The sequence below is a fragment of the Podarcis tiliguerta genome (genome assembly GCF_965153285.1).
Source record: "Podarcis tiliguerta genome assembly, chromosome: 2".
Classification (NCBI taxonomy): Eukaryota; Metazoa; Chordata; class Lepidosauria; order Squamata; family Lacertidae; genus Podarcis; species Podarcis tiliguerta.
Window position 1 is genome coordinate 91,052,511 of NC_139535.1, and position 27,333 is coordinate 91,079,843.

At 42.4% G+C, this 27,333-nt stretch overlaps 2 protein-coding genes across 10 annotated transcripts in view; one reads left to right on the forward strand and one right to left on the reverse strand.

Annotated features, from left to right (window-relative positions):
- The window catches only part of SPAG9 (sperm associated antigen 9), a 79,108-nt gene extending 78,382 nt beyond the window's left edge, over positions 1-726 (reverse strand). For 2 of the 4 annotated variants that reach the window (XM_083430003.1, XM_083430001.1), the window contains exon 1: positions 127-634. In XM_083430003.1, coding sequence (XP_083286129.1) covers positions 127-432 — 306 coding nt within the window. In that variant the 5' untranslated portion in view covers positions 433-634. Of the gene's footprint in view, positions 1-126 lie in introns of all 4 variants that reach the window. The other 2 variants (XM_083430002.1, XM_083430004.1) reach the window with 2 other exon arrangements.
- A 25-nt stretch (positions 727-751) lies between these two features.
- Positions 752-26,198, forward strand: NME1 (NME/NM23 nucleoside diphosphate kinase 1). 6 transcript variants are annotated; one of them, XM_083430109.1, is made up of 6 exons: positions 752-4,550; positions 11,873-12,092; positions 18,926-19,061; positions 19,936-20,037; positions 24,181-24,293; positions 25,534-26,198. In XM_083430109.1, exons 3-6 carry the CDS (start codon positions 18,933-18,935, stop codon positions 25,649-25,651), a joined length of 462 nt encoding a protein of 153 aa, XP_083286235.1. In that variant the 5' UTR covers positions 752-4,550; positions 11,873-12,092; positions 18,926-18,932; the 3' UTR covers positions 25,652-26,198. The 6 variants fall into 6 exon arrangements, with proteins under 6 accessions (XP_083286235.1, XP_083286240.1, XP_083286239.1 ...); XM_083430113.1 differs by lacking the exon at positions 11,873-12,092 and having other exon boundaries at positions 771-874; positions 3,638-3,803; XM_083430114.1 differs by lacking the exon at positions 11,873-12,092 and having other exon boundaries at positions 768-874.
- The last annotated feature ends 1,135 nt before the right edge of the window (positions 26,199-27,333 follow it).

A 27,333-nucleotide genomic window follows, 5' to 3' on the forward strand; every position in this document is an offset into this window, starting at 1 on the left:
TCTTCTTCTTCTCCTCTCTCACGTGCGGAAGCGGACCCCCTCCCCTTGGGACCCTGCCTGGCGGCCCTGCAGCAGCAGCAGCAGCCCCCCCGCCCCGCTCCTTCCCACATCCTCCTTCTCACTCACCTCCTCGGCCTGCTTCCGCAGCGCCTTCTCCCGCTCGTACTGGGTGAGGAGCTGCTCGTTGTCGTCCCGCAGCAGCTCCAGCTCCACGCTGGTCTCCTGGCTGTGCGCGCAAACCGAGTCCAGGTTCTCCAGCACGGCCACCACCAGCGGCATCAGCTCGGCCACCACCTCCTCGTCGTAGCGCCCGATGAGCCGCTCGAACTCGCGGTAGATGGAGCCCGCCAGACCCGACACCCGCTCCGACATCATGGCCGGGCCGGGGCCGCCCGGGTCCTCCTGGTACACCACGCCGTCCGCCAGCTCCATGGCCTCGCAGCGCAGGGCAGCACGGGCCGGCCGGAGAGGAGGCGAAAAGCCCCTGGCAGGAGAAAGAAGCAGCAGAGGAGGAGCAGCAGCAGCACCACCGCCCGCCTGCCTCCCTCTGCAGCGGGGCCTTGATTACAGCTCAGCGCGAACAGGAGGGAAGCTTGGGTGACAGGCGCGCGGCACTGACCTCACCCACGGCGCCGGAGTGGAGGGAGGGGGCGCGGGGCAGTGACGTGTGTCGGTGGGCGGGGGCACCGGCGCCCCTGAGCATTCGAAGAATTGGGGCGAGGGGCGGGGCTAAGGCTGACTGACGTGTGGTGAGCGTGGGACTGGGCGGGGCCCCAGGACCTGGGCGTGGCCGTGGTGCTGTCAGTGAGTCGGGAGAGGGAAAATAGGGCAACGTGGGAGCCTATGCCTCCTCCGACATCCTCAGGTCCAGCCGGTGGGCTTTTTTCTTCAGGCGCAAGCGCCACAGGGATTCAAGGAGGTTTGCATCCACATAAAGAGTCACAAGAGCGTGTGGCACCGTTTAGGATGATGACACGACAGCCCAACTTCCTCAGATGCAATCCTAAGCATGCTTCTTTGTATATAATGAAAACCTATTTATACTGGCTTTTGACCCCTTGCAAGGGGATCCCAAGAAGAAAACAAAATAGGAATTTTTCAAATTGTGTATGTGTTATGTTGTTGTGTATGTTAATATATTTATTGCAGGCGACTAAGAAAATAAGATATTCAAGTCTGAAAACATTTAGGCTTCTGCTTTCTCCAGTTGCTCCGATGGGAATTAAAGGGTAATGCCAAAAGGAAAATACAAAGAATTGTAGAATTGGAAGAGACCCCAAGGATCATCCAGTCCAACCCTTTTTCAGTGGAGGTGGTTTGTAAGGGGATTGAACCCATGACCTTGGCGTAATCAGCACCACACTCTTAACCAACTGAGCTAAATGGAACGAGTAAATTAAAAACCATTAAAAGTCCAGCAGAATAAAAAATGTTTTTTGTTGCCTGCCTAAATGTAATCAGGTAGAGGACCGGTCTCATGTCTTTGTAAATGGTATCACTGAGTTTAATTATTCCAAGGTAAATGTGGCTAGGATTGCAGTAACCCTCACAATGTGTGTTTAGCCCACGTTATTTATACATCATCATGCATATAACACACTATAGAATGATGTTTTGAAAATAAAAGTCTCAGCCCCAAAGTGCTTGCAATATACGTTTTGACACTGGGGATGAGGAAGGGAGAAAAACAAAGATAATTAGGAATGAATGTGAGCAAAATTTGGTTGGGGTTCTTTTGGCTCCTTTTGGCTGGGGTTAAAACAACAGATTCAAGAGAAAGTGGGATGATGTAAGAAACAATTAAAATCTAGTATGCTCTAAAATGTCAGAGGGCAAAAGAAAAAGGTACTAAAATACAGTTTACAGGATTTTATAAAGTATAAACAGCCAAGAACAGGAATGAGCATAGCCTGTAACTTGTTAAAAACATTTACAACTGTTGTCTGTGAAGAAAATGACATGTGCTAAACGGAGTGGAGAAAAAAAGGGGGGGCCTTTTGGACTTCTGGGGAAAAGAAGAACAAGAAGAAGACTTATCTGTCTTTTTATTATTATTATTCAGAAGCAGCAGAGTGGTAGCAAGAGAGGAAGGAAAATGATGGGTGTGTCCAAACTTAAGTCTTGTGATGTTCTGAATGCATTCCAGCCACTAGGTCAAGTTTGTCGCATGGGCGTGAAGCAGAGATTATGTATGTGGCAATTTCGCACTGTAGTCGGATTCTGCTTCCTTATTGCCTCTGCTGGAAACTTCCTGTGAAAACAAAACTCAGAAGTGCCAAAGGCATTATAGCCAAAACAAATTATGGTACTGATGCTGCAGAGAATTCTTTTGGGCAACTGGCAAGCTCAAATAATATTTTTTTGTTTGTTTGTTTTCTTGAATGTTGAAATCTCATTCTCTAACTCTCTTAAGTTTGCTTAAGTCTTTTAAACTTTAAAGTAACCAACAGACTTTCTGACAGCTAGGATTGACTTTGTCTATATCATAGGTAGGCAAACTAAGGCCCGGGGATGGTCCAGGAATCAGCGTGTTTTTATATGAGTAAAATGTGTCCTCTTATTTAAAATGCATCTCTGGGTTATTTGTGGGGCACAGGAATTCGTTCATTATTATTTTTTCCAAAATATAGTCCGGGCCCTCACAAGGTCTGAGGGACAGTGGACTGACCACCTGCTGAAAAAGTTTGCTGACCCTGGTCTATATTAATGCTTGTGCAAGCAACAACATTTATTATATTAACCGTTCACATGTGTTGGTAATTTGAGCTCCCTCTACTGGTCCTGCCAGAGCACTGGATATTCATATTTTTGCTTTTCATTCAATACAGTATGTTTCTCATCACTGAATAGTTACATTTTCAAGGGAAATATCTGTAGCGCATGAGAGAGAACCTAATAAGAGAAAATGGCAACTACAGTACCTGGCTTTCTTGAAATGTCACAAACTGACCAGAAGGATATGGGATATGGGTGGGGTAGGCAGTAAAAAAAAAAAAGTGCAGGGAACCCAAATTGATGTTACTACAGGCCCATTTATGCTTAGGCTTTAACTTATTTAAAGTAATGCATCACTTAATAAAACTGCCCCAAGCTCTTTCAATGTATGTATAAAGTAAGCATTGCGGTTCCCCAAGAAGCCATGACATTAAGAATCAATGAGGCCAAGTGACTTTGGGTGATATCCAATATTGCCTTCACAGACCTGCCCTTCCTCTCTAACTCTCCCTGCAGCCCCAAATTATTTTTTCTAGACTGTCCCCCAACCCTCCAAAGCAGATTTGTAGGGCATGTGTGGTGCTGCAGTGGGGAGGAGAGGAAAGGGAAGTTCTTCTAGTAGACAGACATACTTGGATATCACCCTTTGCTTGCAACAACCCCAGCCAGCACACTCACCTGGAGCAAAGTCCTATTGAGTTCAGTAGGGATTACTTTTGAGTAAATATGTACTGTATAGGATTGTGTTGTCAACTTTTTTACCCAGGAGTGGTTTTTTGGCTTCATTGGCACTAAGTTCATGCCAATTTTAGCATAGTTTTATTATTTAATAGTGAAGCACTTTAAAAAGCTCAGAATACATAAATGTTGCTCATGGCTTATATTCCATCTAATCAAAAAGTGTGGCTTTTTCCATAATCAGCAAAGGACCCTAGTTTCACTTGCATCATGAATCAAGAGTAGAAAACAGGAAGCTCTAGGTCAGGAGGTGGAAAATGGAATCTTTCATAGGTGGAGAACTTTTAAAGTTAAAGAAGGCTGCTACCCTAAACATGCCTACTCAGAAGGAAGTCCCTTTGAATTCCCAGGTAGCATGAACACAGATTTCCAAACAGGTTGTATATTTTTTTCTGGGTTTTCATTTCTGATTCAGCATTAAGGGGAATGACTTATTTAACAGAATTTATACACAACTTGATTGTAAGGAGGCATCTAAGTGGTTTACAAAAATATAGAATAAAAACAATAAAATTCTTGGTAAAAAAAGTTTAAAATATATTTTAAAGCAGGCTTCCTCAACCTCGGCCCTCCAGATGTTTTGAGACTACAATTCCCAGCATCCCTGATCACTGGTCCTGCTAGCTAGGGATCATGGGAGTTGTAGCCCAAAAACATCTGGAGGGCCAAGATTGAGGAAGCCTGTTTTAAAGCATTAAAATAATATTAAAATCCACAGTAGCTTCAAAAACTACTTCTACATCTCTGGATAGTCTTGCCTAAACAAAAATGTTTTAAGCAGGCACTGAAATGGATACAGCGCAGCTGCCTGCCTGGTATCAGGGGTACAGTTAGACAACTGTAGCTGTAGTGCTTCTTACTCTCAAGCAATGAAGCTTCTGGTTGCAAAAACTAAATATGAGTTGCAGTAGTATCAATGACCTCAAGTGCATGTTCAGCAGAGTTTTCTGCTCACAATATTGCTGCTTGACAAGGCTTAAGAAATCAACAGTGAGGGAAGTGATGAATGGAGAACGACCTTGTACATATTTCTGCAGAAGCAGCAGTTGGAAAAGAGGATTGAGGAAGCACCAATGTGCTCACACAATAATCTAGGGGTACGCGTAAATTACCTTTGATTCTTGCCTTTATTTCAAGTATATAGTTATCAGTGCTGTGCTGTAAAACCCATTATTGCATTTTCCACTAGAGAGCAGCAAAGACTTGCAATTTATTTACAGCACCATCCTATGTATGTTTACTCAGAAATAACACTTTGTTTGGTGAGCTTACTCCTAGGTAAATCGGTATAGGGTGGAAGTATGATTGATTGATTGATTGATTGCATGCATGCATGTAATATCACCCACCTTTTTATCCTGTTATGGCAAAATCTGGGTGCGAGGCTGCTCTGCCACCCAGCTCGTCGGACTAAGTCCGCGGGTCCCTGTGGAGGAAAATGAGTTCAGCCGGAGACAGGAGCAAACTGCAGAAGATCCATGTTTATTGCGCAATAAGGTTCAAGGCGAGATTGAACAGCGAGAAAGGGGTGGCATGAACTTTTTAAACTTCCCTCCATGTCCCAGAATACAGTGCAAAATACATCCCAGTTACATCATGAATACATTAAGAAGAGGTTGGGTTACACAGATTACATCATTACACAGAATTAACATATGGAGGAGGGAGGGGGGAATATGCAGAGCTGGAGATATGCATAGATAAGCACATCCTGAGTCCAGGTGATGAGAAGACAATGGTCCATGTATGCATAGTCTACCACCTGGCATTGCCCAGAGGAAAGGCCAGGCAGAGTGATTTGACAGGATTAGGGTCTTAACACCTTGCTTGAGGGATTATGGAGGACAGGGAAGGTGTCATGGAGTTCTAGAGAAATTGGCACATTGATTTTCTATGATTTATAGATTTTAGTCCCTTCTGTCATTGACAGTTGGAAATAAATGGATATATTGTAGCGAAGAAGGAGGTGAAGAAGACATGCCCCCCCCTTCCGTATCAGTCCCCCATTCGGAGATAGATTTGCATTAAAGTTCTGTAAGAACTTGCAAATCTTTTCTCCGCACCCTAGATTTCGGTGATCTTGTACTACCCTTCCCCCATTTGCCACATTTGTACATAGTCTGGGAAGGTAGAAGAGGGCAGCGAAGGAGGGAGCAACACAGAGCAATACAATGTACGTGTGTTATATAGATATGCGCTAAATAATGACTTTGTATCAACCGTACCAGATGTGTGGGTTTATGCAAACCTGAAAGGGACTTGCAAGCCATGCCTCTTACGGTCATTTGCAAGTATAGCAGTGCAGATAGCTGGATATAGGATATTACTTAAAAGAACATCTGTTGTATTTTGTTACTAAATTACTTGTGTCATTCTAGCTCTTGGGAGAAACATTTTCTATAGTGGTGTATGCCTTACATTTAGCAGGAAGGTCCACTACTGACTGGAAAAAAAATCAGCTTGCTTTTTAGCCCCACCGTTTTTGTGTTTTCAGGTGCAAGCTAGCTCTTCTGTGGTCTCACACCGGCATAGTGGTATAGTAACACATCCTGTTGAATCCCCTCAGGGCTTTCATTTAACCATGTCGCCTGTCACTCATCATAGCTGGCACAGGTTTCGGACATATCGTGAGGGAAACGTCTTTGCCTTGGCCATTCAATGGGGTTTTATTATTGCAGGCTCTGGTCTTGCACTCATGGAAAGTTGTTCGCTTGCTCTTAAGGACCAAAAGCTAGTTGCAGCCTGGATACACATGCCCAATTCTAACAGAGTCCAATTTGAATTTATCTTGCCCCATGGTTCTCAACTTTTCAAAGCCAATATGTTAAACAAAACCATTCTTAAAAGGGGCACTTCTCCAAATGAGTCAATTTAACTCTATAAGGGACCATTCCTGCTAAACCAAAGCATATCCACCTTCATGTATCTTAGAAGCTTCTCCTTGAGTTTTAGCACATTTTTTAAAAAAGGATTTAGAGTTGGCAGAGTGCCAGGTGGGACAATCTAAACATTGAACTACACAATAGCCTGGTCTATTAGAACACATAAAATGTATGAGAATCCTCCACTGGGGTGTAAGGAATAAGACATTAAACATAAAACAATTACAGACAAAAAGTAGCCCCCCCCCCCCCCTTTGTGGAAATCACACTGTCAAGGCACATTTCAACATTCCTATATAATAACACATAGTACAAAACAAACTAATTAAATATCAATTGCATATCTTGAGACAATTGTGATCTTCTCAATGCTGGAGCACAGTCTTAAGGTTAAAAAGTGAGAAAATGTCCTTGGAATTCAACTCCCCCCCCTCACTCCCCCCTCAGTCTATATCCTTTTAAAGAGATAGCTGTGGGCCTTTTGAAACTCTTGTGTCTGTTGTTGCAGGTCTTGTGATGGTGAAGAACTGAGTTGAGGGGTTGTTGCTGCTTTTTCATCATTGCACATCTGTAGAAGTGACATTCTGTAAGGGTGCAGGGTTTTTGGGGACTTAAAAGACAGAGTTAGAAAAAGGAAGGGGCAAAAGCCCCCCCCCAATCTCCTTGAGTTATCTTAGCAAGTTAAGCATTTTACTCAGTTTAATATTATTATCACATTTTCATATAATTACTGTTATTATGTGCTAAGTTTGTTTGCTTTCATTCACTTAGTTTTTCTTCTTGTTTTTCATATTATTAAATAAAAAATTATTCCACATGCATAGAAAGAGAACTGTAAAAATACAACAAAGGTTAAAAGTAAAAAAGCAAAAAATTAGATTACCATTCAGATGAAAACGGACTTGACACAAAGACATCAGATTCAGAAAAGAATTATTATTAAATAATACAAAGATATTATCAAAACCACGCAGATTACTACTGGACAAAAAAATGGGAAAACAATGGAAAAAAGGTTTAAAATGATTTTCAATATTTGATGGACATGTCCCAAAAGTAAAACACACACACAAACACACACACACACACACAATGACCTATGAGGAACGAAAAATAAATGCTAAGACACACAAAATTAAAAAAAAACCTGAAGTAACCTGTTTTGGCATTCTAACAACCCAGTGAACAACTGATTAATAAATGAAAAACAGATTATTTGTAACCTAAGAAAAATGTCAAAGCCACAAAGAGATAGAGGGAGATCAACTAGCAGGGATTCAGACTTGTTTTGCTGAACAGAAAGAAAGTGACTGTTTGGCTTTAGGGGAAGAAATACAAAAAGAAATACAAATGCAGTTACTTTTTATAGAGTATTTAAATCACTGTTTGCATCCCCTCATTATCATTTGTGCTGTGGGAGAAAGGAAGGGACAAACACTTTGTTAGTGGGGTTCACATATCCTGTTAAAAGGGAAAATTATTTCATGTGAGAGGTCTGTCAGGAAATGGTGTTCCTAAAATGTATAGGCATACACACGCACAAAAACAAAAAACAAAAAACTGTTATAAAATTTAAATTCCATTGGGGAGGCGAACTACTCAGGAGAGGAACTCACAGTAGGAGTGCTTTGATATTTACCTGTGAAAAGACTTTGGCATGTTAAGATTTGAAACTTGGCAACTTCTTGACTTTTGATGGTCCAGTACTTAACCCTTTTGTCTTAAGTAGCCCTTGGAGCAAAAGACACATTAAGGGTGATTTCCCTCAATGGTTCCAAGGTTTCTCCTTGCAGCACACGCTCTCCAAACCTCCTTTCCACCCTCCTTCCTCTCTTTCTCTCTCTCTCTTTCAAGCTGATCCAGCCTCTGTGCATGCGCAGAGTTCATGTCTCAGCAAACCTTTTCTACTATTGGAATTGTTGCATCTTTTGGCTAAATTACCATTTGAATAAAGGAAGGGAAGGGTAAGGAGTAGATTTTTTTTAAAAAATAGGGTTAGATTTAAAACAAACAAACAAAAAAAACACCTCAGCAATTCAAGTATTCACCAAAGCTAGCAATTGGAGCCCAAGCAAAACGACTGCTTCCTTTATGTACAGGAAAGGGCTAATACCCCTCTGGCCATTTGCAGAACAATGCCACGCCCTTATATATGGGAAAAATGGCCAGAGAGTCAGAATTCATAAGATCTTAATATTCTCATTCATTTCAGCATTACCATTTGCAGACAAATTTTCCTGCCCTTTATTTACAGGATGGTAAAGGCTGATTCTGCTTGATTATGAATTTGTATGTGCTTAAACTCTGAGTAGACTTTTAAGTCTGATGTTTGTAAATAGACAAAATGATAAACACTGTAATCACTTAAATGCCTGACCTCACCAGTTCTGCTTCAAAACATCATGGCTTTCACCTCTCACCTTTTAAAACTAAAGAGCAAAGCTAGGCTGGATTTCAACTCCATCACGACACTAGAATTTAAGAATTACCCTCCAATGCTTGCAGACACATGTCCTTCCACACAGCCACAAATTGGGAGAGTTGAAAGGGACCCTGGGGTCATCTAGTCCAACCCTCCAAAATATAGGGTTCACAGCAAGATTTCACAGCAAGATTTGTACTACCAAAGAGACATACACATTTAAGTACAGATTTACAACTGGGAAAGGAAACATCTATGCTCCTACCATGTACTAAGGAAGAGGAAAATAAAAGTACCCAACTTTATACATAACCCTTTTAGCAGATCTTGAAGCTAGTTTGAGTGAAGATTGAAGTGAACGTTTTTCCTAAGATAGGGAGAGGATAGTTAAAACAGCCATAGATTTGATTTAAAAGGAATACAAAAGTGAACAATTTTTCCTGAACTTGCAGAGGAATAGTAAGCCTAATCTATGCCCCCCCCCCCTTTGCAGTTTCCTTTAAAGGAAGCTTACTTGGGAGTAAATTTACCTGGCACAGAAGTAAGAAGAAAAAAACCTGAAAGAGATAGAATGAGACAAGGGGGGCATTTTCTAAGAAAAGAGACCAGGAAGTCTTATAGAGACTGATATCAGGAGCCTTACAATAACTCTTCTGTCCAACCAAATCAAAGTTAAAACTGGACTCAGATATTTTCTTAGAAGGAACACCATACTTTCATAGGAATATGCTTAATCTAATACATACACTGCATTTTAGCTTGAGAGAGCAATTGTGCTCAACTAGGCTTTTGCAGCAGAAACATTAGGTTAACTTCACATTCCAAAATAGACTGGAACACAGGTGTACTCACAAACTCAAAAGTTACAACAAAACATAATTTACCATTAGACTTAAAATCACCCACCTCACTTAGGAAGGAGGTGGGGTAATCCTCTTTTCAGAACGCAAGTAGCACATATACAGGATTTTACCACTTGGGAGGAAAACTCTTTTAGAGCCTCTCACAAATAACAAACATTTGCACACTTCATTCTCATTTTTGTCTTGTTTAAGATTGATAAGGCCCAACATGGCTTTCTTAGATTTAAAATTTTGGAGCAAGCTTGTAGTTTAAACTATGCAGCCTTAAGAAAGGCAGTCTGTCAGAGACAGAAGGAACAGACAACACACGTAACAGACAACATGTAACAGACAACATGTAAACATACATATTCTCATATATGAATTAACAGACAACACATATAACAGACAACATGTAAACATATATATTCTCATCCTTTAGTTGGTTATTGCAAGGAGTTGGGCCGCTTCCTTTGGCTTCATTAAGTGAAATTAGTAGGAAGGTCCCACATGGTTTTATGAGCCTCCTTGCCTCTTCAAACACACCACCAGTTAATCAAACTGGCAGGGCTCACAACGCTTGGTTGTCTGGGTACCCCTTTTTATATATGCATGCGTTGCTGTTGTTGCTTTTTGTTGTTTTTCCTTTTTTTGGGGGGGGTGTCTGGGATAGGGACGGGAGAAAGAGAGGGGTTGATTAGGATTTGGGGTAACCTGTATAGGGGTTTATTTTGGGGTTTCTCCTGTTGCTTGGCAACTTCCTATGGGGGTTTTTTTAACGAGCTCTAACTATTCTATTCCTTTTCCTTATCCTTACTTACTATTCCATAATCTGGGGTTCCTTTCCACTCTGCCCGCCCAATCCTCCTGGGCTGTCCTTCCTGGCAACCTCCTACCTATCGTCACAATCTCAGGAAAAGGGGCCCTACTGGACGCCCGCACCATGCGGTGCCAGATCGGGTGGTCCCTGGACAGAGTTTCGAACCGAAAATCCCCCTTGCTTTTGGAAGCGGGCTCACGCACGATACGTGGCACCGACCAGTGCGGCTGGGATTGAGATAGAAAGCCAGACCACTTCCTGCCTCTTGTTAGGACGCTAGGGAAGATCGGAAAGAGAGCTCCAACCCCTTGCTTTCAACTGGGGACACCCGTTGCGGAGAGTCGTCTATCTTTCAAGTCGGGTCTCTCCGTCTTATGTTCGGGTTCCCAATTGGTGCGGCTGGCTGGAGTTTTAAGAAAAAGAAATAGAGCTCAGAACCCCCTTTCGGGTTGAGCAGCGGTCCACGGTCTCTCTCACTAACCAGACCAAGAGAAAGGTGAGAAGAACGATAGAGAGGAGGGCAGAGAATTTGGTTGCCAGGAGACTTCCACCCCCTTCCCACCAGTGCACTTGATTTCCCTTATACTCACGCGTCTTCAATTATGATCCCTGGATTGATGAATAAGCCGGCTGGATCCCTCTTTGCTCCCCGGCTGAACTCCTGGGGCTTTCGATTACCACCTGGAAGATGGCCGGGGGTCCAAAGGATCTTCCCAGGCAAAATGGCCCGGAGCCGGCTGAAGATTTTGGGGCCCCCGGTCAGCAACGCAGGAGAACCTCCAGCCCCACGTTCGGGCGCCATCCTGTTATGGCAAAATCTGGGTGCGAGGCTGCTCTGCCACCCAGCTCGTCGGACTAAGTCCGCGGGTCCCTGCGGAGGAAAATGAGTTCAGCCGGAGACAGGAGCAAACTGCAGAAGATCCATGTTTATTGCGCAATAAGGTTCAAGGCGAGATTGAACAGCGAGAAAGGGGTGGCATGAACTTTTTAAACTTCCCTCCATGTCCCAGAATACAGTGCAAAATACATCCCAGTTACATCATGAATACATTAAGAAGAGGTTGGGTTACACAGATTACATCATTACACAGAATTAACATATGGAGGAGGGAGGGGGGAATATGCAGAGCTGGAGATATGCATAGATAAGCACATCCTGAGTCCAGGTGATGAGAAGACAATGGTCCATGTATGCATAGTCTACCACCTGGCATTGCCCAGAGGAAAGGCCAGGCAGAGTGATTTGACAGGATTAGGGTCTTAACACCTTGCTTGAGGGATTATGGAGGACAGGGAAGGTGTCATGGAGTTCTAGAGAAATTGGCACATTGATTTTCTATGATTTATAGATTTTAGTCCCTTCTGTCATTGACAGTTGGAAATAAATGGATATATTGTAGCGAAGAAGGAGGTGAAGAAGACATGCCCCCCCCTTCCGTATCAATCCAAACAGTTCAAGGTGGTGTGGTGCTCCCCATTCCTCATTTAATCTGCACAACAAGCCTTTGAGATAGGTTAGGCTGAGAGGCAGTGACTAGCCCAGTGTGCTTCATGGCCGAGTCAGGATTTGAATCCTTGTCTCCAACGTCCTAGTCCGATACTCTAACCACTACATCACACCCAAAGGCTGACTATGTAGAAGAATCCACAGGACTCCAAATAAAAATCAACAGGTATGGGGGTATATTAAATACCACTTGGAAGAAGTACCTTGGCATAATATGTTTTGGCTGGAGCTATAATGTGGCCTTTGGATTAATCACTTTTATTTTTTTTATTCACTCTCAAAAATGCATAAAGACTTTCAATCCAGTATTTTTGCATGGGCAATTTGATATAGGTGACTGTAAGGCAAGAATAAAAGCTGTCATTAAAAATCTAATGTTTGGAAATGGTTAAACATCACAGGTAGAGTGTATTTTCAAGCTGATGGCTAGCAAGTTGAATATTTACCATTTGACTTATGACTTTTAGATCATTCGTACACTGGCAACAGTGAAGGAATCAGATTGGGAGAGCACATTCCAGAAAATCCACCATGATCCCAGAATTAGCTAAGAGTATGACATTATCTAAAGATGCATACCATGAGGTTCAAATTATCTGGTATGTTGCATGCGCAGAGTCTCAGTGCAAGATTTAATCTTTAAGGTCATAATCATGGATCAAGGTGCTTTCCTGGCAGTCATTCACAAGGAGTATTTAAGGACATCATGCTTGGGTATGTTGATCCTACAATCCCACTGTTCCAGGAGAAGGCCAGTGCATGATATTGTCCTAATCATATGCACTCCAGCAGCAAACCAGAGACCAAGATAATACTGTTAGAAGGTAGCTATCAGCCACTCCAACAGGGTCCTTGGCATTATGTCAGTAACAGCTGTTTGACAGTGGAACGAACTCCCTCGATAGCTTGTGGACTCTCCTTCCTCGGAGGTTTTAAAGCAGAGGTTGGATAGCCATCTGCCATGGATGCTTTAGTTGAGATTTAGTTGAGATTCCTGCATTTCAGAAGGCTGGACTAGATGAGCCTTGGGGTCCCTTCCAGCTCTATGACACTATGTCACCTCCAGTTACCTATGCAGAAAAAGTACCAATCCATGCCCAATGACAGCATGGATGTCACTCCTCCCCACATACAGAGCACAAGCACGATCCCTCCCACTAACAGACAACAGTGCCTCCCTCTCCAATGCTGTGATCACCCAAAACTCAATAGGCTTGTGTGTAGAAATCAGAGGCTCCTCTGCCAGCAGCAGGAGTGACAGCTTGGCCCTGCAATTGTGAGTGCCCGGGGCCGTGCATGCCAGTGCTATGCAGTGTGCATGGCCCTGGCGCCGAAATTTGCCGGTGCACAGCCCCTTCATGGGGAGTTTTGTGGGTGCTCGGGCACCCAGGGCCCCAGGGAGCTGGCACCTATGGCCAGCAAAGGGTTCAAAATGTGTTGGGGTGCTTCCACATATAAAGGTACAGGGACCCCTAACCATTAGGTCCAGTCGTGACCGGCTCTGGGGTTGCGGCGCTCATCTCACTTTACTGGCCGAGGGAGCCAGCATACAACTTCCAGGTCATGTGGCCAGCATGACTAAGCTGCTTCTGGTGAACCAGAGCAGCGCACAGAAACGCCTTTTACTTTCCCGCCGGAGCGGTACCTATTTATCTACTTGCACTTTGACATGCTTTCGAACTGCTAGGTTGGCAGGAGCAGGGACCAAGCAACGGGAGTTCACCCCGTCACGAGGATTCGAACCGCCGACCTTCTGATGAGCAAGTCGTAGGCTCTGTGGTTTAACCCACAGTGCCACCCACGTCCCGCTTCCACATAGATAATGCTAATAACATTGCACATAGCATGTCTGCTCCAATTCAGCAGTAAAGCGCAGGTTTCATGGGGGAAGAACTGGGGCCAAAAAATAATAATTAAAAAAATGCTCAGACAGGGAGCTTTAAAGCACAGTATGAAGGCAAGTCTGGATGACCCTAGATCAGGGGCAGGTCATGCTCTAATCCAATAATAGGTCATGCTGCCAGAATAAGCAGCAGGTGGCTTTCACATAGGAGCTAATAGCCTTTCACTGCAGGAAAGGAAAGAGCAGAAAAAAATAAACAATGATTTCATTATGGTTGAAATGAAATGAGTAAAAAAACTTCTCTCTCCAAAAGTGACATGAAGGGTCTGTTCCCTCACAAGCCGGCTACCACATGGGCTGTGTACACACTATACATTTAAAGGACATTTCCCTCTTCAAATAATTCTGGGCACTGTATGTTGAGGGTTGCTGGGAATTGTAATTCTGTGAAGGGTAAACTACAGTGCCCATAATTCTTTGAGGGAAATATTGTGTTCCAAATGGGCTTTACAGGTATCATGTGTACTTCTGACTCATACCTCTGTCACTTGGAAATAATTATAAAGGGTTGTATCCACTGTTTCCATTTCCTCTCCTCTCCCTCAACCCACCCCACAATATCTTCCAGAATATGCTCCAGAGGATCCCCAAGCCTGATTTTGGGGAGTGGGGAGCTGGAGGGTACAGGAGAGGAAGAAGATGAAGCACCGGGTATGGCCCTCTTGGGTCTGAAGAGAGTCAGACTGCACAGTCTGCAATGGAGGACTGAATTTTGATCTGACTAGAAAAGAGGAGGCTCCTCCAAATTATTATTTATTATGTTTTTAGATATGCTGTAAACTGCCCAGAGTGGCTGGGGAAACCCAGCCAGATGGGTGAAGTATAAATAATAAAATTATTTATTATTATTATTATTATTATTCCTTCAAATCAACCTGAGTTGGGGGACAGCTAAGGACTTCTACTGTACCATTGGAAATCTGTGAATACCATAAGATATCAGGATTTGGTTGCGCTCTCCACGTAAATCGGATTTATTTCTAAAAGGGTGCTTTATTACTTGGTGCCAATGGCCGCTTCAGTGGGGCATGGATTTCATCAGGACCACAGTGTGTAGGTGGAAATGGTTAATCCCCACCTCCAGATACAACTATGGTAAGCAAAAGCAATAAGAACTCTTTTTAAAGTTCTGGGTGAAAAATACTGACAGATTATTAGAAATGGGAAGTCTGCATTTAGGAAAATCTGCCATTTTAGGTTTTTCTCTCTGTTAAAATGATAGGAAGGAAATACATACACTGGATGTACAGAGAGAGAGAGAGAGAGAGATGGTGGTGACATTACTTTTATTAGTAGGAACAGCCACACTGAAAATGCTGGTACTCCTGTGTCTGGAATCACAGCTTGAGTGTTAAAGGGCAGAGGATAAAAGGATCAAGGGCAACCACAGGAAGGAGAAAAAAAGACCAAGGATCAATCCAATTATTGGATTAAAAGACAAATGGCAAAAGGCTGAAGTACAGTACAAATAAAGAAGCAAGCAGCGAAAGGATAAATGAGGTGAAGATACTAAAATTATATCAATACTATGCAATGTGGAAAGGTGACAACAAACAGCTTGTGAGGATGCTAAAGAGGGAATAGAATCCTGGCTGCTAGTTTTGGGTGGGATTCAAGAACATGCCAGCAAATTAAAGTTAATATGGTGCCTTTGCTCAACAAACCTGCTTCCCTCCAAAACTTTTTTCTCTCTCTTTGCAATAAGGAAAGTGATGGGGAAATGCACTGAAAGTATGACATAACAGTTGCTTGACATAATGTTTTATTGTAAGTTGCTTTGGGTTGCACTGGGAAAATAAAGTAAACAACAACGTGATTAATTAATCCATTAATGGCATATAATCTCCCTGCAAATGCATCAGACTGCATGCTCAATAAATAGCTGGTGTTGTCTAGTCTCTTCACAAACTTTGTGCGTGGGGAGAAAATCAGGATGAAAATACTCCCAGTCTCTAGTAGGATTGACAAAGCCTTGGGGCCAACCTGAAGTCCTGAGGTTTACCTGGTTGCTGTTACCTGGGTAACAGTGGGAAGGCTTGAAACTCCAGGTGGGTGAGAATGCCTTTAACATATCATTATTGTTATTGCTATTATTATTCTTTCTATGTGTTGTAGAGGGAAGTGAGGGGCAGATGGGGCTGGTCAATCTGGAAAGGTGGCCCATCCAGGAAAAGGAAAACTCTGATCCTAGACCTCCGCTGCCTTGCAGGGTATCTTTGGGAGAAGAAAATGCTAAGGAGTAAAGCCTACACAAATCTGGAATGGAGTCCCCAAGATGTTTGGATGGTGCCTTGTACAGCTCCTGCTGCAAATCCTACAGCCAACTAGTGCCCAAGCATATTGCTGTGCTTTACTTTGGACCACATCAGCGAGGCCAGCAGGGGTGGCCTTGTCATCTGGGCAGCCCAGGACCTCCATACCCACTTTTCCGAGAACACGTTTCCGAGCACAATTCGAAGTGTTGGTGCTGACCTTTAAAGCCCTAAATGGCCTTGGTCCAGTATACCTGAAGGAGCGTCTCCACCTCCATCGTTCTGCCCGGACACTGAGGTCCACCGCCAAGGGCCTTCTGGCGGTTCCCTCGCTGCGAGAAGCCAAGTTACAGGGAACCAGGCAGAGAGCCTTCTTGGTAGTGGCACCTGCCCTGTGGAACGCCCTCCCTCCAGATGTCAAAGAGAAAAATAACTACCAAACTTTTAGAAGATATCTTAAGGCAGCCCTGTTTACGGAAGCTTTTAATGTTTAATAGGTTATTGTATTTTAGTGTTTTGTTGGAAGCCGCCCAGAGCGGCGGGGTATAAATAATAAATTATTATTATTGTTATTATTATTATTTCCAGCTTTGCGCCCTGGGGAGCTTGTTGCAGTGCTGCTAACTTCACCCCCAAGGCTCACTCAATTGTCTGTCTCAAGACAGATGGATGCCAGCAATCCAGTCTGAGAAACTTGTGGAGCAGTTTTTGAAGCCGGCGGCAGATGGCGCCCAAAGCGCCAGGAAGTTGTCCCTGCTTTGCCAATAAGCTGAAGACCTAAGGCAGCTAATGGGTATGGTGAGAAGGGAATGTACCTGAAGGAGTCCCACTGTGAGGCTGGGCTGTAGCCAGGCTGGGGGCTGTAGTAGCGACAGTGTTACCACAGCCACCAGCACGAGCGGATTCACAACGGCAGGCAGACAGGTACGGGCGCGCAACTGGGTGGGAGAGATGGCTCAAGGAAACCCGGGGGGCTGGGGGAAGAGACAGAGATGTCTCAGAGGTCATAAGGTGTGGCAGAAGCAGCAGTGCCGCAGAAGCTGTCAGAAAAGGGATGTGGATGACAGCGTGAGATGAAGGCAGGAGAAGATTTATGGAATTAGTGTACTTAGAGGGCAGTGTGTAGGCATTTGAGGCAGGGAGGGAGGGGTGTCTAGCAAGCACATGGGCATTTGAGAAGTCTCTAGGGAAGCGAAGTTCACCTTCGAGATCACCATGCCCCATATAGGCCTGGTCAATCACTTCAGTCTGCAGAACTAGCACTGTTACAGGTGACACACTTCAGAACTCTGCCCATTGACCACAGGTAGGTGCCTTAACTGTGCTCTTTTTGGCACATGCTGAAACCATATGTTTAGGCAAGCCTATCCAGATATGTAGAATGTTGACAAGTGTTTAAATCTTGTTTTTAGCTTACTGTTGATTTTAATTTTTTTAATGCTTTAAATGTTTTCAACTGTTTTTACTGAAAATTTAATTGTCTCATTCTTTTTGGAAACTATTTCAAGAGATGTTTTTTTTTTTTTTACAGTCAAGCAGTACAGTGGTACCTCGGGTTAAGTACTTAATTTGTTCCAGAGGTCCGTTCTTAACCTGAAGCACCACTTTAGCTAATGGGGCCTCCTGCCGCAGCCGCGCTGCCGAAGCCCGATTTCTGTTCTTATCCTGAAGCAAAGTTCTTAACCTGAAGCACTATTTCTGGGTTAGCGGAGTCTGTAACCTGAAGCATATGTAACCCGAGGTACCACTGTGTCTATTTTTTGTGAAATGAGTAAATAATGCAATGCAGTACAATAATATAACTATAAGAAACTCTTCCTATTGAAGCTGTAGCAGGGATAGGGAACCTCTCATCAGACTCAGCCAACATAGTTGGTGGTCACAGGGGCTGATGGGATTTGGAGTCCACCGACCAATGAAGGGCCAAAGGTTCTGTATCCTTGATATATATATAGGGACTGGAATGGCCATCTGTAAGGGAAGCTATAGTAGAGCATTTCCTGCGTACGGGGGTTGAACTAGATGACCTTTGAGGTGTATCTCTCTCTATCCTATGAAAATGTGCACTTTTCTGAAAAGCTCTTTGAAGTTTCACATAATAAATATAATTTAGTAAGTATATCAGAAACATGTAGCCTATAAATGCTTACAACGTTGCATACTGTTTACAGTAAAATAACTATTATCAATCAATCAATCAATCAGTAAAATGTACAAAAACTTGATCTGTAACTACTCTGATCCTAAAAACACCAAACTGAATATAAGGTTTCTGTTAGTTTCAGTTGGTACGAACAGTGAAATACATAATCCTCATTCAGGCATTAGGTCTTATATGCAATATGGCCCCTCTGTATTACTTGGAAAGTGAAATTGCCATGTTTCAAGTTGAACAATTGTAATTAGTATCTTGGGCCTTGTGGGGGGATAACTTTCACATTTATCTGCTCAGTGTCGTAATTTTGTTATGAGAACACATGGAAATGCCTGTAAAACCAGACAAAAGTTATGAACCAGGCTATATCCATATCTCAGTTTCTGTGTAAATTGGAGTACACCTGTAGTATAACTCCTTTCTAACTGACTGTAATGTTTCTATATTCTTCAGTGCTAAACTGACTGTATATGCAGCTATTTGGCACATTTGTGGGACCACTGCTGTGCTGGTTATCCTCTGATGTAAGATGAATAGTGTGTGTACACTGCGCCTAATCCACTTAACTGATGGGTTGTCCTCAGTCTAATACTGCATAATGCTGCAACAGACTGAGACTTTTTAAACCTTCCAGACTTCTGCCATAGCAGGATTTAGATCTTGATCATATCGCTGCTTTCCTATTGCAGTAGGACAATGGCTTCAATTGCTGAGCGGACTTTCATCGCCATCAAGCCTGACGGAGTACAGCGGGGCTTGGTGGGAGAAATTATCAAGCGATTTGAAAGGAAGGGATTCAAACTGGTAGCCATGAAATTCATGCATGTAAGTTTCTGCCGAGGTATTGACAAGCATTGTTATTCTGTTGCAGAATTGCCATGCGTTGTTTATCAGTCTGTTGTGTCAAAGCGGACTCTGAACAGAAATACTTTACTTTAAAATACTGTAACTTTAATTAGGAATGCAAACAGTTTTGCAAATAAATGTTTCCATTGATACTGCTAGCACGAAGTACTAGCACGAAGTACGCACCCCTCCAAGGAAGAAGTACCCCCCCCCAAAAAAAGAAAGAAGAATCTACTTGATTCTCAGACTTCCTTTATATTAATCCTTATTCGCTGACTTCCTCTACATTAATATGTCACAAACTGTAGTAAAATTCAAAAGCCTCATTATCGCCTCATTCACTTGCCAGAGGGTCTGTCAATTACCCTGGAATTTTGGCAGCTATTGTTATGATTCTTGCTCTGAAAGAAATGTTCTGGAACTGTGCTATAGCCAAATTTCATTCCTGCTCCACTACACCACTGATCCATTATTTTACAATATAACTTTCCGGTAATATTTTGGATCCTTTCCAATATCTAGCAGAAGGTAAAGCCACGCTGAGTACTCTAATTTTAGTAAGCAGCTGTCCTTAGTCAGAAAGGTGTGTCCTTAGAGGTATATTTTAAAGTTAATGCTTCAGATTTTCTTGGAGGTGTTCAGTTAACTTGAGTGGAAATCATCTTGCTGAATGAACCAAAATAAATATTGTTTAAAATCTGTACTAGCCGGCTAAACCAATATTGTAATAAAGCGCTAGGGCCAATATTTGACAAGCAAGCGTGCAATTTAAGGATTAATACTACTCTTGTAGTTAATTTTATTTGCCTTAAGATGCTCTTAAGTTCTTATGCTAAGCATTTTATTCCTGCAGGCCTCTGAAGATCTTCTCAGTGAACACTACAGTGACCTGAAGGATAGGCCATTCTTTGCTGGGCTGGTTAAATATATGCACTCTGGACCTGTTGTAGCCATGGTAAGTCTTCAGCAAATAACCTTGATTTCTTTAAAAAGCAAATGAACTTTATGCAGCAAGCACTGAGAAAAGAGATGCAGTTTGGTTGCATCTTCAGAATATATGCTATATGTATTCTTGTGGTAGGAAACAAAACAATATGATTGTTCTAAACCTCTGAATAATAATAATAATAATAATAATAATAATAATAATAATAATAAACCTGTGATACTAATAATGGACAAGGCCACAATATCACCAAGAGCCTAACTTCTACATTTTTATGTGGAAGTGCTTCCATTCCTTAAATAGAATAAAAAGAGACCACTTTAAATAATGCCCAGATTCAAAATATGATTGACAAATGTAACACAATGTGATTGCCTAAATAGAAAGTATAGTTCTAAGGAAAGACTGGCATTTTAATTTCTTTTCAAATGGAGAATTTCAGGGTTAGCAATATTAATACTACTAATCATGATAATTAATTAAAATTGTATATCATCCTCCAGCCAAAGATTGCAGGGCAATTCACGACACAAAAATACAAAATGAGAACACAAAACGTATAATGAAAACAAAAACCAACCAACAACGCCCTCCCACAAACCTGTTCACAAGGGCATGGAATGTTAATCAGCCAAAGGACAATTAATTGATCTAATTGTAACCCCAGATCTTTGAAAGGTTGGCAAACTATGGCCCCATTTAGATAACCACTATTAGAATCTTATTGTCACATAGCAATAAAATAAAAATAAGCAGTGATCATAGCAACTACACAGGTTACATGTACAAAACTGCACTGTTGCCTTGGGATAACTCCCATCGTCCCATAGCAATTGGTCGTTAAAAGTAGCAACTGTGCAGCAATATTAACGAGTGTAAAAAAAACCCTCCCAACCCTCTATCTTCTTCTAGATGAGCAAGGCCTGCGAGAATTACAAAAATAGCTGCCTTCCCTTCAGTGCATTGTCCAAGCTCTGATGCTGTCGTTGTCACAGCATCTTGCTACCTGAGAGATGAAAACTGCATCTTGTGCCCAGACCATCCTAGGCTCTGCCATCTCTCGGTTCTAACAATCTGTCCATACTTGATAATTCACAATGGATGCAGGCATCCAAATTATGACTGTGGGTGGGCATGGTGGAGAGGTGGAGGGACTCAAGGATATAGAAATCAGACCCAGCCACAGTTTATGTGCTTCTGTATAAGTCAAAGCGTACACCTGGAGTTAGTGGCCTGCCTGAATTAACAGTTTTTGAATGGAAATAGGAGGCAGTAGATCTGTAAATGTACTGTTACCGGAAAAATCCGAGGGCTCCCTTGGACAAAAAGTAAAGACACCAACCAGAGTAACTTGGAGCAAATCAGCAGCCTGTAGGCTTGGCCTTTATTGTACTGTTGCAGCAGGGTGTTCCTCTCACTCGCAGGAGAGAGGAAAGACCCAGAACAATGGTGTGCAAGACCTTATAAAAACTTTTGAAATTCCCCTCCTCTAGGTCAAGCCCACCCCCAGAAACATCATGCATACATTACAGAAAGGAGGGGTTGAGGGAGGAGTTGTGGTAGTAACCTGAGTGTCCTGTCACCTGGCTGGTTCCTCCTTTCTCCCCCTCCCATGAACCAGTTGTGAATAACAAAGAAAAGGTGCAGTTTCCTTCCCCCTGAGGGGAATCCGGCCATGGTCCTTTTGTTGCTGTCTGCCCTGAATATACAACCATATGCAGTCCATTGTGTTCATGAAGGCGGTGAGTCTGAGCCCATCAGGATGCTTATCTAGCTTGTCATGCCCCTCCAGGTGCAGTACAGGGGATTATGGCTGACCGTCACCAGGTCACCCCCCTTAGCTAGTCCTTGAGATATGGAGTAGAATAAAAGTGGAACAGTGCAAATCTGATGTATGGTTGATTTTCTATGAATTTATAACAGAAGTGTAGCGTATGTAGTGTGTGAGTGTGAGTGTGTGTGAAGTCTGTACAAACTGAATGATTGGGGGGGGGGGGTTTCCTGCTACAGTACTCTGGAATCTGCTTCTTACGTCTACATGTTCAAATTAACCCCAATCGTTTGGTTCGGATTCACTGCCACTGTACAGTTCAATTCAACCCCCCTCCTTTGTTGTAAAAGTGGATAAGCACCCATCAGCAACAAAAACTGCTGGCAGATTTGAGCAACATGTCTTCTTGCTAATTGTGAAACTATCTGCTGAGCTCTTTAAGATTATATTGGAATAAAGCAATGAGTTTGAAAGGTGTTACAAGCAATAGGGGTTGGAAACAATGTCAAACATTTTTTTTTCTTTAGCACTATACTTGCTTTGGCCCATAATGTAGTATTTTGCCTGTACTAGTTAGAGAACATGGGCGCTTTACTGTCTGATAAGAGGAGGAACAAACTTCCTTTGGATAAAATACACAAAATGAAAGGTTCACAAGATAGCAGAGCTTTTATGACATGGTGGTTTGTTTACTTTTCACACACACGTTATTTAAGGGACTATATGAGCACGTTATTTATGTTTGAGTGGTAGTTAGAGAAAAATCTAAAATGTGTGTCTGACTTGTTAGCTCTCCGTTGGTGCAATGGGGAAAGCATTTGCTGCTTTGAGATTCTAAACTACGCCCACATTATGTTCAGAGGAGAGATGCAATGGAATGCCTGTGCAGTTGTACCTTGGTTGATGAACGCCTTGGTTGACGAACTCAGACATTTTGGCTCCTGAATGCCGCAAACCCGAAAGTGAGTGTTCAGGTTTGCGAATGTTCTTTGGAACCTGAACGTCCGTTTTGGCTGTTGGCATTGTTTCCGGAGCCAATCGGAGGCCGTGCCTTTGTTTGCGAATGTTTTGGAAATTGAACAGACTTCCGGAATGGATTCCGTTCGTCAACCAAGGTACGACTGTAAATGTTCATTTATGCATCTGTGGCCAGAGAGAGAGAGAAATGGAAGATGTTGTTCACTGTGTATCATTGTAAAATTTGTCACTTACTGGTTAGTAGGGATAATATGTTACACATAAGGTATCATGTTTTCTCTAGCAGTCCAATACAGTGGTACCTCGGGTTACAGACACTTCAGGTTATAGATGCTTCAGGTTACAGACTCCACTAACCCAGAAATATTACCTCGGGTTAAGAACTTTGCTTCAGGATGAGAACAGAAATCGTGCTCTGGCGGCAACAGGAGGCCCCATTAGCTAAAGTGGTGTCTCAGGTTAAGAACAGTTTCAGGTTAAGAACGGACCTCCAGAATGAATTAAGTTCTTAACCCAAGGTACCACTGTAGATGAGATAATAAAATTATCACACAAGTTGGGGTCCAATGTGTTGGGGATCGCCTCTGTTAAAATGTATCCCTCTACTGGAAAATTTGCATTTTTGTGATGGCTATTGGTGTTTAGCAAATAAATTTGACTGGCTGACTCACCAACATACACAATGTGACAGCACTCAGCCACAAAAGCAGAAGGGGACCCCCCCCCCCCGCCCACAGGCTACCAAATGAAACAGAATAGCTCATAGTCAGAGTAAACTGTACTGGATGGAACAGATGGACCAGTGGTCTTGCTAAGTAAGAGCCCGCTTCATATGTTCCTGTGAGCAACACATTCATTCTGGCCATCTAAGTCCCATAAAAACCAGTGGGGCTTAAATGGGCTATACAGTGGTACCTTGGGTTACATACACCTCGGGTTACATACGCTTCAGGTTACAGACTCCGCTTACCCAGAAATAGTGCTTCAGGTTAAGAACTTTGCTTCAAGATAAGAACAGAAACCGGGCTCCGGCGGCTTGGCGGCAGCAGGAGGCCCCATTAGCTAAAGTGGTGCTTCAGGTTAAGAACAGTTTCAGGTTAAGAACGGACCTCTGGAATGAATTAAGTACTTAACCTGAGGTACCACTGTACTGTACTTGGTTCTGGTCACAGTCCATACAGGCCCATGGAAAGCTTCAAAGTTTAATTAGTTACAACCAAATTCTATTAATTACAGCTGAGTCAAAATTTCCTCTGTCCACTGATGGGGTAAATTCCGAGAGGCCATTTGCATACTGCTGTCTTATTCACACGGTGGTGGAGTTGGTGAGAATATTGTGATATACTGACTTTTACTCTTTTACTGCAAGAATCGTTTTAATCTCAGTTCTTTGGTTGTTGAAGGTATGGGAAGGCCTTAACATAGTTAAGACCGGAAGAGTAATGCTGGGAGAAACTAATCCTGCAGATTCCAAACCTGGCACAATTCGTGGTGACTTCTGTGTGCAAGTTGGCAGGTAAATTCCGAATTGTTGTCTTACAAAATGGAATTGCTAACTAGTTCTAGTATACATGCAGTTAGGATACAAATATTATATCTGTGCAGCATTATTATTACTATTACTACTACTACTACTATTATTATTATTATTACCGTACAGTACTTTTCTGTGTATTAGACAAGGATTTTTTTCAATGAAGTAATGTATAAAAATAGGGGTCATCTTATACATGGGTAGTTCAGAGGGGGGACGGGGGACTGGTTGCTGCCACGAACAGGAGATTGTCAGTGGCGGTAGTGCGCGTGATAAGTGTCTGCATCAAGACACTACTACTACTACAGTCGTACCTTGGTTTTCGAACAGCTTAGTTCTCAAACATTTTGGCTCCCAAACACTGCAAACCCGGAAGTGATTGTTCCGGTTCGTGAACTATTTTTGGAAGCTGAACATCCGATGGGGCTCCCATGGCTTCTGATTGGCTGCAGGAGCTTCCTGCAGCCAATCAGAAGCCGCACTTTGGTTTCGAAACGTTTTGGAAGTCAAACAGACTTCTGGAACGGATTCCATTTGACTTCCAAGGTATGACTGTATTTTTAAAAAAGACATTTGGAGTGTAAATTAATAATTATGACCTGAACAGCTGGTGCTTCTTATAGTAGCTCCCCAACATTACAGCAAGCCTAACAAGCCCCTGCTTCTTTTGCCTTTTTCATTATCTCAGTGCCTGTATTTTCCATAGTTCCTCCTGCCACATTTCCTTATGCTACTGCATGTGATGGCCTTGGTTATGGAGAGAGGCTGGCCTGCTGAAAACATCAAACACTGCTGTTGTAGCACCTCAGAGTTCCTTTACAAAGAATACATTGTGCGATATTGTTTTTCCCTTTGAGTGCCATAGGCTTGTCTAACAAGTAGCATTCTAAAAACTTTGGACTGTGGTTTAAATTTAAGACTTGGAAACTTTGCACACAGTTTAATATGCCCCTGTGGGAAATAAACATTTTGTCTTAGGAGGGTGCAAAGGAGTGGAAAAGAAATAGCTTGTTATAGTAGCAAACAATTACTGAAACACAAGGGTTTCACGTTACATCCAGCAAAGACATTTCTCTGTTGCAGTATATGGAGTATATTAATATGTGGGGAGGGGTTACTGTCCATTTGTCAAAACATAACAGCCAATAAAACTATTATTTCTATGTTTTTCTGTTTGATTACCATAATGATCAAATTCTTTTCAACTTTATTGCCCTTTCAGAAATATAATTCATGGCAGTGACTCTGTAGAAAATGCTGAGATTGAAATCAACCTATGGTTCACACCAGAAGAAATTGTCGACTACACAAGCTGTGAGCACCCATGGATCTATGATTAAAAACTTGTCTATTCCTTTGTTATGTTTATCTGGAAACAGTTCCTACCTCCAGTATCCTCTAAAATTGTTTCCCCAAATGCCCTTTGTGATTTATAAATGTTAATTGTATTTGTTGTGCTGACTGAAGGTTTTAACTAAACTGGAATATACTTTTATTCATTAGAAAAGTAAATGGGGTGAGGGCTGTTGAAGAAGAGAACACACTTTTGCTCTCCTTCAGCAGTTATCAAACGCACATGCTTAATTTTATTATATTTACTGTACTCAATGGAGTCAACCATTACTTTAGGTTGTTCATATTTATGAGTTTGCAAGATGAGAAGGGCTGTTTAGGGCAGCCCTGTTTAGGGAAGCTTTTAATGTTTAACAGACTATTGTATTTTAATATTTTGTTGGAAGCTGCCCAGAGTGGCTGAGGAAACCCAGCCAGATGGGCGGGGTATAAATAATAAATTATTATTATTATTACTACTACTATTATGAGAAGCTATTGTATACAAACCATTTGCCACTGAATACGTTACACAAGTGAAAAATAACATACTCCCTGAATGGATCAGCAGAGTGGCTCTTCTGTTTCACCTTAAAATGCCAGGTCATGAATGCAGCAATGCAAATCATTACACTACAGTGTAATTTAAATATGGTGTAATCACAGCATATTGAATACTTATAGAATGTAATCTATTTGATTGATTGATTTCATAAAATTTATATACCACCTGACTGTAAAAAACAACAACCCTCAAAATGGTTTACAAAAAGAATAAAGCAATGAAATTATCAGTAAAAACAATTATTTAAAACATACAAAAAATTAAAATCAGTAATAAACTAAAAACAGATTAAAACACACATCAACATTCTAGATATCTGGGTAGGTGCCAAAAGTGCACAGTGAATGTGCTTGTCTGATATCAATAGGCAGGGAATTCCAAAGTGTAGATGCTGCCACACTAAAATATTGAGTGCCAGTTCTACAGACTGAAGTGGTTGAATTGGCATATGAGGTGATCTTGCATGTAGACTGGTCCCAAGTTGCTAAGGGCTTTATATATTAACAATTTGAACCTGGCCCGGTAGCAAATTGGCACTGAACACAGGTGTTATGTGCTGGCAAAGTCTCACTCTTATCAGCAATCGTGCAGCAGCATTCTGTACTAACTGCAACTTCTAAATTAGGTGCAAGGGAAGCCTCACAAGAGTACATTACAGTAATCCAGCCTTGAAGTAACCAATACCTGGACTACTGTGACCAAGCTTTCCTGGTCCAGGAATGGGTGTAGCTGTTGCACCAATTGCAGTTGGTAAAAGGCACTGAGGCTACCTGAACCTCAAGTGACAGAACTGGATTCAGAAGCACCCCAAAACTGTGAACCTGTTCCTTCAGGGGGAGTACAATCCATCCAGGGCAGGAAATTGACCCAATTTCTCAGACATGGGACTTACTCACCCACAGTGCCTCCATCTTGCCAGGGTCCAAGCTGAGCTTGTTTTCCCTCATCCATCTCACCACTGCATCCAAGCAACAGCCCAGAGCCTGTATGGCCTCTCCTAATTCAGATGTTATAGATAAATAGAGCTGAGTTATGTTATGGAGAAATAGACCTGGCCCTAAAACTCCCAATGACTGCTCCCAGTGGCTTCATGTAAATAGTAAATAGCATTGGAAATAGCCCATA

Coding starts and splice junctions, on each gene's coding strand:
- NME1 (XM_083430109.1), top strand. CDS start 18,933: ATGGCTTCAATTGCTGAGCGGACTTTCATCGCCATCAAGCCTGACGGA. Junction 19,062..19,935: donor TAGCCATGAAATTCATGCAT/GTAAGTTTCTGC, acceptor TTATTCCTGCAG/GCCTCTGAAGATCTTCTCAG. Junction 24,294..25,533: donor TTCTGTGTGCAAGTTGGCAG/GTAAATTCCGAA, acceptor TTGCCCTTTCAG/AAATATAATTCATGGCAGTG.